Below are 12023 nucleotides of genomic sequence, written 5' to 3' on the forward strand. Positions count from 1 at the left end.
CAATTTCAAGTGTTACGCTCAGGCCATTTGTTCAAAGCGATAGTGTTTAGGTTGTAGTTAGGGGTGTTAACAATGAGAAACATTTGTTACTGAAGAAAAAACAGGTACACAAACCCTCTCTCCTCCCCTTCCCATCTCCACCCACCACACCAACACTCTGACCAGGAATGGAATGCAAGCTACTCTCTCTTCTGTATTTGATGGATTAAACAACATTTACACCAACAGATGTGGGAACTCGTTTATTAAACGTTTATTGATCATGAGAAACATGAAGCTAACAAATGCAATAGCTTAAATACAACTTGTTTCAATGATGCATAGGTCTATATTAGGACAGACACATGAAAAGGATCAATTAAATATGTTACATTTGGTATAATATTGTTTAAAATAAATGAACATTTACAGTACATATTTACAATCTTATTTACAATACAAAAGTTGGCAGGTGTTGATCGATCTCAGCCATCACCGAAATAGGAAGTCAAAGCGGTATGCGGTTGAAGATCATCAGATTATTCCTATTCTAATGCAGGTCATCTTCACAATACGTGGTACACAGGTCTGGTCCCGGGGCTTTCTGGAGTACAAGGCTGGGAGTCTGTGCTGGAGGGCGAGAAGGTAAGCATATCTCTGAGCCCTGCTGGGGTACTGGCATCCACCGAGGAGAGGCGATCTACTATGCTAGACAGGCAGGCCAGGCTGGAGGCACCAGCACCTCTCTCTCCAGAGCTCACTAGACAGGACAAACAGGGGAAGGACAAGGTCAGTCAAGACAATGAAGATAGCTCATCTTATGGATGAGATCAGTTAACTACCATGTCCAATTGAGTCAATTTATGTGTATGGTGAACTTAAATGGAAAGGCAGAATTATTCACGTAACTTGGAACATAATTTGTGTCTTTATGGTACGAATCAAAACGAATGAATGTAAACCTGGCAAGTTTTACAATACTCAGCATACACAGGTGGTAGCCAGACCATAGCCTAACATAAGTCCATTACATATATTCATTGGACAATGTCTCTAGTTTTATATGACATAACAAAAAAAAAAAACATATTAATCAATGTGTCTTACCATTCTTAATGTAACTGTAGTTATTGCCATAGCTTGTGTTCATCTGAGGCCACACAACAGGACTGTTACAGTCAACCTACAAGGAAACAAACAGAGCAAACTGACGTTAGCACAGCAGTCATGACAAAGCACGTGATATTATTCCCCTTTCTACGTTTCAGACATTTTGAAGTGTCTGAAATGCATTTTCCTCAACTGAGGTTTGTAAATGGTGCACAATAAAGAAAGCTACTAAGATAAGAACATACAAATGTGAAATAATAATAAAATATAGGTAAATAATGTAATTGTTGGTCATCTTGCCAGACTGATAAATCCACAGTGTTCCTGCCTGTCTGGCTAGGGTTCTTTATTTCACAGCCACCTCAGGGCCAAAGTTGCAGGCTACTCCCATGATCTGCCCGGGCTCTAGCCGTGGCGAATCGATTGTATCAGTGGAAGCAACACCAGTTTGTGCAAGATGACACTTTCTCCCAGTAAATCTGCAGAAAATCCTGGCAGTGGAGGAGAACATGCAGTCTGGATGGAATGCAGAAAAGCACAGTCTTTCCTGCCAGACTTCAGTAAGGTGGATTTAGCAGGGTTTATTAGGCTATAACGTGTACAATGGTGGGAAAGCCATTACTCCATCCGCCATCATAAAGATCCATTCTATTATTTAACATTGCATCACCTTCTAACCACTGTTTTGTAGAGCTGAGTCTAATCTTGACTGGCCAACTGAGAAAGTATCATGCATGCACTGGGGTAATGTACATGCACCAAACACACCAATAAAAAAAGGACAGCATTTGCACGTGAAACGTAATGCATCATGCATATATAACAGTGCAAAAGAGATGTTTACATTAATGAAGCAGCCAAAGAAGATGAAAAGGGAACATTGTAATTGGGATCCCCCAACAGCACAATCAGTGCAAGTCTATTCAATAAACATTCTACATTTGAAGTGAGCCTGTTCCCCTTCAGATCCAGGGAGATACTCTAAATGCAAATTAGTATTACAATATGCATGCTCAGAGACATCGGGAATTAAGCTACTAAGCTAGAGTCCCAAACAAAAGCTTTTTAACTCAAGATCTTGGGAGATGCAACAAGGCAGAGGCTAACAGGAATGTGATCCACCATGCAAATAGAAAACTCTGAATTAGTCCAAAGAGGGAAAGCGTTTCAGCAGACACTGAACTAGCAGGACCTGATAAAACCTCTGTGTGCTGCACGCACAGAGATGAGGAGACAGTGAGTGAAGCTGTATATGAGTCCGTGTGTGTCTGGTCTCAGTCTCACCATGCTGTCGGAGCAGCTGGACGAGGGGCTCCCAGGCTCTGAGCTGCTCTCACCAGGAAGGCCGTAGTAGTTCTCCACATGCTCATGGAGCAGCTCCTGGAGGCTCTCGATGTACTGGATGGCGTTGCGCAGGATCTCCACCTTAGGCAGCCTCTGGCTGGGGTTGGCTGAGGTGCAGCGCCTCAGAGCCTCGAAGCCGTGGTTCACCTTTTTCAGCCGCCGTCGTTCCCTCATGGTGGCAGCCCGCCGCCGGTCCACTGTGCTGGACTTACGCTTGCAGGCCTTGCAGGCCCACTGAAGGCAGTGACCCGCCTGGTGAGGAGTCCCAGGGACCCGGACGTGCTCGTCCTCCTCTGAGCCGTCCAGTTCCCCTGGGCCGAAGTCCAGGTCCTCTGGCGAGGAGGCACAGGCGCTGTCATAGAAGACCTGGGATGGGGAGAAGACATCCATGGCTGGGCTGTTGTTGTGGTTGAAGAAAGGAGGGAAATAACTCTCTGCTTTGGGAGAGCAGTGGGGTGAGAGAGGAGACCTCTGAGTGATATGAGGGGGCTGCTGCCATGGGGCCCCCCTTATATGCCCCCAGTCCACAGCCCAAGGCCCACATTGGCCAGATCTAATTACCATGCCCCATTGGCCCAGGCAGACTGGGGTTAGCTCAGCTCTCCACCCCACCCGCTCCCTCACCCCCAGTACCCTGCAGTTCCCCACATCTGCACTCACTGGTGTTTTCCCACTCATTACACCACTACATGGCCCTTTTCTGTAAGAAACAGACCTATTCTGAGTAAAAGTAATGGTTGGTGAACACCAATAGTTGAACAGGTAAAGAGGAGAATAACTTTACCTCTCAGATCCGACAAAATACTATGTTTTCTATACCCATTTGTAATTATATACACTACTAATATTGCAATGAGCCAACATTCAAAATCTTACACATATGTGTGATAATAATGGAGATTAGTTTAGTTTTCTGTAACTGACCAATAGCAACGAGGTGAACCATGTACAAGAGTTCGCAGGCCAATTTTATGCTTGAGACAAATAGCAGCGTTACAGATGCAGCCCAGCTGCAAAGGGAGGTGTAACATTTCAAATCCCGATCATTCACATTGCTGCGGTAACTCCTCTAACCGGTCCTAACTCATCATTGAAGGTGTCATACACGGGGTGTTGTTTGTTACAGCTCATTAAAATAGGTAATTGAGCAATTAACACGAGGGCTTCAATTCGTGAATAATTTGCAAGACCTAGTTTTCTAATTATAGCCATGTCAAATTATATTCCAAACAGATAGGCCTATACATTTAAACATGTACATATACAGTGCTGTGATAAAGTATTTTCCTCCTTCCTGATTTCTTTTTTTTTTTTGCACATATGTCACACTTAAATGTTTCAGATCAAACAAATTTAAATATTACACAAAGATGTTTACCCAAGTAAACACAAAACGCAGTTTTAAGTGATGATTTTACTTAAGGGAAAAAGCTATCCGAACCTTCATGGTCCTATGTGAAAAATTAATTGCCCCCAAAACCTAATAACTGGTTGTTCCACCCTCAGCAGCAACAACTGCAATCAAGCGTTTGCGATAACTGGCCATGAGTCTTTCACATCGCTGTGGATGAATTTTGGCCCACTCTTCTTTGCAGAATTGTTTTAATTCAGCCACATTGGAGGGTTTTTGAGCATGAACCACCTTTTTAAGGTCATGCCACAGCATCTCAATCGGATTCAAGTGCGGACTTTGACTCGGCCACTCCAAAACCGTCATTTTGTTTTTTTAAGCCATTCAGAGGTGGACTTGCTGGTGTGGTTTGGATCATTGTCCTGCTGCAGAACCCTGGTGCGCTTCAGCTTGAGGTCACGAACTGATGGCCGGACATTCTCCTTCAGGATTTTTTGGTAGAGGGAAGAATTCATGGTTCCATCAATCACAACAAGTCGTCCAGGTCCTGAAGCAGCAAAGCAGCTCCAGACCATCACACCACCACCACCATATTTGACTGTTGGTATGATGTTCTATTTCTGAAATGTTGTGTTACTTTTACGCCAGATGTAACACCTTCCAAAAAGTTCAACTTTTGTCTCGTCAGTCCACAGAATATTTTCCCAAAAGTCTTGCGGATCATCAAGATGTTTTTTTTTGCCAAACGTGAGACGAGCCTTTATGTTATTTTTGGTCAGCAGTGGTTTTCGCCTTGGAACTCTGCCATGGATGCCATTTTTGCCCAGTCTCTTTCTTATGGTTGAGTCATGAACACTGACCTTAGCTGAAACAAGTGAGGCCTGCAGTTCTTTAGATGTTGTAGTGGGTTCTTTTGTGACCTCTTTGATGAGTCGTCGCTGCGCTCCCTTTGTCATTTTCATCAGTAATCAGGCCAGGCTGTGGCTAGTGAAATTGAACTCAGCTTTGCAAAAAATGTGATTAACCACAGTAAATTCATGATTTAACAAGGAGGGGCAATTACTTTGTCATATTGGGCCACGAAGGTTCGGATAGCTTTTTCCCTTAATAAAGAAAGTGATCACTTACAAATTGCATTTTGTGTTTACTTGGGTTATCTTTGTGTAATATTAATAATTATTTGATGATCTGAAACATTCAAGTGTGACAAATGTGCAAAAAAAAACAAAAAACAGGAAGGAGGCAAATACTTTTTCACAGCACTGTAATTGTTGCACCTGGAAAGGTCTCAATGTCTAATAATGTATAGTTTTGAGGCCCCTCTTAAAAGACCTGTATCGCATTGTATCCTTGATACATTTTACTCAATAAAATTAGAAATCTGGCATTACAATTGTGTTAACTTTTAAAATATTCGGCTTGTAATACATGTTAATAAGCATGCTATATTCATTATTTAAGCTGCATCTCGAAAGAGGCGGCTTGCGCCCGAACAACATGTGCATAACCTAATAACGCATGAGAAACTAGCTAGAACAAACACTGATGAATAGCCATGATGAGCTGCCTGTTTCAGTCGTCGGAGTAATTATTCGAGCGTTGTGTTTGTTGACACCCTACACGGATACAATGTGGATATTTCTCACAACGTGTCAAAACGTTTGTCCTCCTCTATCTCTGGGAACCGCGCACACCTAAGAAAACACTCTAGTACCTGCCACTGAATTGCGGTCCGAGTTTGTATTGCGCACAGCTGAAGAAGACATTGGCATGAGCCTGGCCCTCGATGCTGCGGTTGAGATCAAAGGCTATATTGACTGTGAACAACCCCAACAATATGGACAACGAGAAAACCTGGCAACAACCGACAGTTAATTGAGCCTATAGGATACGATTGCACCAGCATATGGTGTTAGTGGCGATACATCTAGCAGAAGCCTATGCGCTGCTTCAGTCGTTGTACACACTCACTCTGACTCTGTGATCAGCAGTGCTAGTGGTGTCTCTTGGGAACTAGGGGGTTTGTTTTTTATCGCCTCTATTCCGGAGTTGTTGTCGGGGGTCAGAGGCAGAGTTAAGTGTAGGGCATTAGCTGGGATTTAATGTCCCTTTCCCCTCACGTGAAACCCTTATTTCTTCTAAACTTGCTTAAGCTTTGATTTCATGTGATGTTGTGCCCCTCTTATCCGGTCTCCATAGGGGTCATATATCAAATGTTCCATAAAGGTTTATTTACCACAGATTCTATATGCCATAGATGGACCCGTATTTTTGTTATATTTCTGAAAGATGTGGAGTATGGTGACAAATCATCTCAATTTTGTCTGATGAACAACATGTTTCAGACTGATACAATCATTTAAATCACACTTTATATAATCCTTCATGTATAGTATTTCACTTTTCCAGTTAACCAATGTTTGTTTTTATATATGGTGGGAAGCCCATTTCTTAAAGTAACTGTCTAGTGTTTCCAGATTTCTATGAAATATGACCAACTTTTGGTTACAATATGAGTGAAATAGTTTTCCTTCCAAAAAGTGTAATTATGTATGTTAAAAAATCATCTTTACTGTGTTGGAATGGTGTGGGTGTACCTCAGCAATAGAATGTTTTGGGCATATACCGGTCATTAAAAATATTAATGTGAGCATTAAAAATATTAATGCAAGTAGACCTCCGATTGGCCAACTCATCCTCCTTTAGACCACTGATTGGCCAGCTCATCCTCCTCAGAAGTATGACATCATACTCCATGAGGAAATAGCAAGCATTTTTTATATGGTCTGTTTGAGATAGAAGTTTGAGGTGGGGTTGTTGAAGTGTTTTTTTGTTTGTCCAATTTAGGCTTTGGCCACAAATGCGAGTATTGGATGAGTCAACAATTATTTGGGTATGAGTTATTTGGGTATGAGTAAGATGATTTGGGTATGAGTTAACAGAATATGAACTTTTAAAAGTGAGACTTTCACTGGACAGTTACTTTAGTGAGTGCATTAGATCATATCACATGACGAGGGTTTTTGATTGGCAACACCACTTGTCTGGCAGGGAGCTGCAGTGTGCTGCCAACTACAATGTTGCAGGGAATCATTTCATAGCAGGATATTCTAGGAAAGCCAGATAAATCAAGGCATTTCTCCCAAAGGCTGATCCTCCCCTATAAAATCTCCCCTTTCATCGGCCTTGACTTTTTAAACACATCCTTCACAGCAAAATCCATTTCGATAGCATCATAAATGACAAGGAAATCTCTGTAAAATTGCAGACCGATGTTGTCTACTAACAAGTCAAATGGTGATAAAACATCATACTGCAATTATCCTCCATTTTAAACATGCAGAGAGAGGATTAAACAATTGAATCTCTAACACCTAACTTATAAAGACTGTATTATACATAAATAAGACAGTAATCATAGACATTAGCATAGGAATCACATCTATTAAACCCCAGACTGATCAATTCGCATCTAAATCTTAAAATAACAGGTCCCAAAGAAAGGTGGTAATTGCTATTTTCCCAAGGTTTAGGTCTCAATGTTGAGCAGGTGGTAGATTTTGGTCAAACATATCAACGATATTATCCAAAAACAAACAGTAGATTGACAAGGTCATTTGGTGGGATCTAGGAGAGCCTTAGAACTCATTTGGAAGGAAGACGCTGGACAATTCTCATGGACACTGGGAAACAGGCTCACAAAGTCACTGTGAGAAAGCTGCTTCGAACCCATTAAAACAACATTACTGTTGGAGCTATCTAGTTTCAGTTTGGTTCAGTGAGAGAGTCAGAAGTAAAAGGAAAGATGTGAAGGGACTTTGAAGTACAGGCCCTATATCCTTTGACAGTACTTACTGTATCAGGCATCACTGAAGTGCTCATTAAATCTATGTTTAATCCCACTAGAAATAGGAGCGTGGGTGGTTTGACATTGTGATTTGGATAAAGGTTGGTACATTGGATATGCAATCTGCTGTTTTGAGAAATCCCCCAAAACGTACCCTACCCTAAAGCCTTTTACGCCTTTATACAAAGACTGTAAAGTTAATCCATTTGAATGTACTCAGCTGCAATACAAAAACAACACCCCACAGAGACCCTAGTGCATCTCTACTATGGCCTCTTTTTCAAATGACTGTTGGATGAGTCACTAATAAGTTGTGTGTGTGCTTGGGGTCATGAGTCAGTGTGAGGTGTGTGTGTGTGTATGCTTACATTAGTGTGAGGGCTGAGGGAAAGGCAGACAGAACAACCTGGACTCGGGTGGATGTAACATAGTAAACAAAACATCTGGTACGCTGAAATTAGGATGATATTTTACGTATTACATGTCATATGACAAGTTATGTTTTGAATTTACAATTCTTCTGATATGTTACAAATTCCAATTTGTTGTGGCTAACATTATGTTATGACTAGTCTATGACACCAGGCTGGACACACAGGGGTCAGCAGGGCAGTGTGTCAGCCACAGAGACCTGAGAGGGAGAGGAGCAGTGCTCACTGTGATGCAGGGTTAGGTCAGCACAGCAATGCACTGTGGGATCATAAACAGGTAGGACTCCCCATGTCAACATGTAGGAGCAAGAGATCACCCTATCAAACATACATTCAGGGAGTCCCGTATAAACTATGTGTAAACGTTGTGCTAATGTGCATGATCAAACAAGTGATCATGAATTAGGACCTAGTAGATGGCTGCATTATCACCGAGGGCTTTGCACCGTTGCCGCCTGGCCAAGTTTCCATGTCGAAGCATATCTGAGTTTAGAGGTGACAAAATAATAATAATTGTAAAATAACAATAGTAATAATATTTAATCATATATATTTTTCTAATACATTAATTTCCGACTAGCACCGACTTTGCTAACTACTTTATGAGGGAAAATATACTTGCTACGACTGTGAAATGTAGTTGTCTCACCTAGCTATCCTAAAATGGACACACTAATTGTAATTCACTCTGCATAAGAGCGTCTGCTAAATGACTAAAACGTCAATGTAACGCTACTGAAGTGGACCAGGCTAGCTCTCTGCCAGCTGGAACAAAGAAAGGAGCCCAGGCTAGCTCTCTGCCAGCTGGAACAAAGAAAGGAGTCCAGGCTATTTCAGGTCCCGTTGGATTTTATGGTCTTCTAATACCCATGAGTACTGGGGGAACTCGTGGCTGATGCTTGCATGTACAGTGTCATATCTCTATTCAAATTCCACATGATCAAGTGGGTTAGTGGGGACATTAGGGATATTCTCGGATATCATTATGAGACCTGAAAGGTATGGCTGAAAGATTGTCACATAATAAGAATGACATGACCTGCAAAGAGGTTGAACTCAGTATGACCTACCTTAAGTAGCAATACAGCATAAATGAATCTATAGTATTTGGAGTCAAGTCTAATTTAAAAAACTGGTATGACATAGGATAATTCCAAATTGAATACCTGAGGTTTTAAATGCATAGTTTTCGTGATACTATATTATACTACATGTGTCAAGGCGATATAGTGTACAAAATGTAATTTGTTTTTATATCAAAATGTGTAAAAACTAAAATTGCCTTAAAATACCTGACAAGTATTTAAAATAAATAATGAAGTGCATAGATAGTGATGAACAAAACGTGTAGATGCCTTGTAAGATACAATGCTTACAATTTATTTGTTGGTCAGTTCATATAGAAATACTCAAATACAACAATGAATCTCTTGAGGTTGTGTTTCTGCCTTTTATATATAAAATAAATTAAGTTGTTAATATATTATAAAATATTTACAATTATCAAATGTCCATTTGGAAATAAAATATTATAGTTCCATTGTTGTCATACCTTAGAAAGAAAATATTGACCATTCATACAATTTAAAAGAAAACATTGACTACAAAATGCCCGTTAATTTGCAAAAATGAATAAGTAAATGGAAACTAAAACATATGAATAAAGAAGTGAAAATAATTTCGAAATAGACAATGGAAATATGAAATGCTGACGTCGCTTGTACAGGCTACAAAATTCCAATAAATCATGATTTATTTTTCTGAGACTTCTTCGTTGCAAGTCGGTTTCTCTTCACTTGATATACTGTCAACGATTGATGACAGGCGAAGAAGGCTGGTGGACGCTGAAGACTCCGTGAAGCCTGAAATATAGAAATCAAATATATAAGATGTACAATCAGTTGATGAGTTGCAAAAGAGCAATTTAGATTTAATTTACTATTCATAATTGGTTCCAACCTTCTCTCTGATTCGTCATTGGTGCATTGGAATGATCAGCTGAGGTCTGCCAGTTTTGACAGTTCTTCTTCCAGTGGTAGTCCTTATTGGACGCCTTCATGTACACACATGCATTAGCTTAAGTGTCTACTAACACACGTGTTATTATACAAAGTAGTAGGCCTACAAGTATAATGCACAGTAAGATATTTCTCATTGTGGAAATGTTCCCTTTAAGTGTAAAGCAAATTATTGTATGCATAATGTGACATAAAAAAAATGCAGATGCAAATACTACTCAAATGAAGCTTACATGGTGTTCTTTCACGTTATAGTTATATGAGCCATTTTGAGGCGTTTTTTCTTGCTCATCCAGTGTATGCAACAGGTCCTGCAATTGCTCGATGTAGTTTATGGCGCTGCGTAAAATCTCCACTTTGGGCAGCCGCTGGTTCGGATTGGGCACGGTCTTTTTCTTCAACGCATCAAATGCTTCATTGATCTTCTTGAGCCGCCTTCTTTCCCTGAGAGTGGCCGCTTTGCGCCTGTCGGTTGGTGCAGACTTTCTTTTACAAACCTTACAAGCCCAGATGAGGCACTGTCCCTCGCAGTGTGGCTGAAGACCAGGGGGTGCGAGGACATGCTCCTCTCCGCTGCTGTCACATCCAGTCTCGGACGGATCCCCCCCAGGCGACAACGGGCTGACATTCCCGTGGTACAAAGGGGACACCCCCGCCATGTCCAAGTGCTGCAATGGTCCATGATCTCCCTCGAGATAGCGCAGATCGTTGAAGAAATAAGTGTTGGTCTCAAAAAGGTCCACCATACTGTTGTACCCTCGTACGGCCTATGTTTTGACAGTGGGACACTGCATGGCATTTAAATAGCCCAGTGACACAAGTCACCAGGCTTATATATAGAAACTGAAACTCTATCCAACGCTTAGCTGTCGCAGTGCATCAACCTTTTTTTCTCAATGGGGTTTTTTACTACCAAGCGAGTTTGTGTAGAAAATAAATAAGCGTTAACACCTCTCAATGAAAGTTAAAACGGCACTTCAAACTAACGACAGGTGTTTTCAATATCTGTTTCACAGTGAAACGGTAACATTCTCAACCTGCAAGATAACTGTCAATGTAATCTTCAGGCCCTCCCCAAGAAGTTGGCTCCCCTAAGTGGAACATATATTGGCCCTCAACTGACTTGCAAAGTTCCAAAAACATTATGTTCATAACTAATAATAATAATAAAGTATATTCGTTGTTGACTAGTCTTATTTACATTTACATTTACATTTAAGTCATTTAGCAGACGCTCTTATCCAGAGCGACTTACAAATTGGTGCATTCACCCTATGACATCCAGTGGAACAGTCACTTTACAATAGTGCATCTAAAACTTAAGGGGGGGTGAGAGGGATTACTTATCCTATCCTAGGTATTCCTTAAAGAGGTGGGGTTTCAGGTGTCTCCGGAAGGTGGTGATTGACTCCGCTGTCCCTTTCAACTTTTAAGCTCATTTCCCAACCTACTGTAGGCTGAAATTCTACAATATAGATTATGACATTTCAAAGAAACATATCCTAGACAGCAAGAATGGTTAAGTGCAGTTGTAACTTGTGCCATGTCCAATCATAAATAGATATGAATGTGCAGTCAAAATGACACGTGTGATATCTAGGCAGTATAAATAGATCTGGGACTCATTCATCTTAAATCCATAAAATAGATGAAAGTCTTCTCAGTGGTGCAATGTGGCCTTTGAATTTTTTTTCTTCTACGATCTGCAAAGTCTGCTTCTCAGCTGGGATACTAGTGGTCGCTGGGGGCTCCTGTTTCTGCCCAGAGATACGGTATCCATGACATGTGCCAAGAAATTAGCCAAGTATATTTTTGTCACCCTTTTGGCCTATGTTTACCATTTATAGTATTAGCGTTGGGGTTACCTGAACATTTATGAAACTATTATGTGTGTGTGTGCCGTGCATGTATGTGTGTGTGTGTCTATGTACACTACCATTCAA

At 40.9% G+C, this 12023-nt stretch overlaps 2 protein-coding genes across 2 annotated transcripts; both read right to left on the minus strand.

Annotated features, from left to right (window-relative positions):
* Positions 1–236: 236 nt before the first annotated feature.
* myf5 (myogenic factor 5) lies at positions 237–2904 on the minus strand. Its single transcript, XM_046299481.1, has 3 exons — positions 2374–2904; positions 1087–1162; positions 237–739 (listed from the first exon to the last, which is right to left on the minus strand). The coding sequence occupies exons 1-3, from the start codon at positions 2821–2823 to the stop codon at positions 546–548; spliced, it is 720 nt and encodes a 239-aa protein (XP_046155437.1). The 5' UTR covers positions 2824–2904; the 3' UTR covers positions 237–545.
* Positions 2905–9426: 6522 nt separating this feature from the next.
* myf6 (myogenic factor 6) lies at positions 9427–10862 on the minus strand. Its single transcript, XM_046299452.1, has 3 exons — positions 10314–10862; positions 10022–10115; positions 9427–9924 (listed from the first exon to the last, which is right to left on the minus strand). Exons 1-3 carry the CDS (start codon positions 10824–10826, stop codon positions 9815–9817), a joined length of 717 nt encoding a protein of 238 aa, XP_046155408.1. The 5' UTR covers positions 10827–10862; the 3' UTR covers positions 9427–9814.
* Between the last annotated feature and the right edge of the window lie 1161 nt (positions 10863–12023).

The sequence above is a fragment of the Oncorhynchus gorbuscha genome, linkage group LG14 (assembly GCF_021184085.1).
Source record: "Oncorhynchus gorbuscha isolate QuinsamMale2020 ecotype Even-year linkage group LG14, OgorEven_v1.0, whole genome shotgun sequence".
Taxonomy (NCBI): domain Eukaryota; kingdom Metazoa; phylum Chordata; class Actinopteri; order Salmoniformes; family Salmonidae; genus Oncorhynchus; species Oncorhynchus gorbuscha.

What these genes read in the sequence shown, in the direction of transcription:
- myf6 (XM_046299452.1), bottom strand. Translation starts at nt 10,826, where the DNA reads ATGGTGGACCTTTTTGAGACCAACACTTATTTCTTCAACGATCTGCGC. An exon ending in ATAACGTGAAAGAACACCAT is followed by an intron (nt 10,116 to 10,313) that starts GTAAGCTTCATT and finishes GTGTACATGAAG; the next exon opens with GCGTCCAATAAGGACTACCA. An exon ending in AATGACGAATCAGAGAGAAG is followed by an intron (nt 9,925 to 10,021) that starts GTTGGAACCAAT and finishes TCTATATTTCAG; the next exon opens with GCTTCACGGAGTCTTCAGCG.
- myf5 (XM_046299481.1), bottom strand. Translation starts at nt 2,823, where the DNA reads ATGGATGTCTTCTCCCCATCCCAGGTCTTCTATGACAGCGCCTGTGCC. An exon ending in CCAGCTGCTCCGACAGCATG is followed by an intron (nt 1,163 to 2,373) that starts GTGAGACTGAGA and finishes GTTTCCTTGTAG; the next exon opens with GTTGACTGTAACAGTCCTGT. An exon ending in CTACAGTTACATTAAGAATG is followed by an intron (nt 740 to 1,086) that starts GTAAGACACATT and finishes TGTCCTGTCTAG; the next exon opens with TGAGCTCTGGAGAGAGAGGT.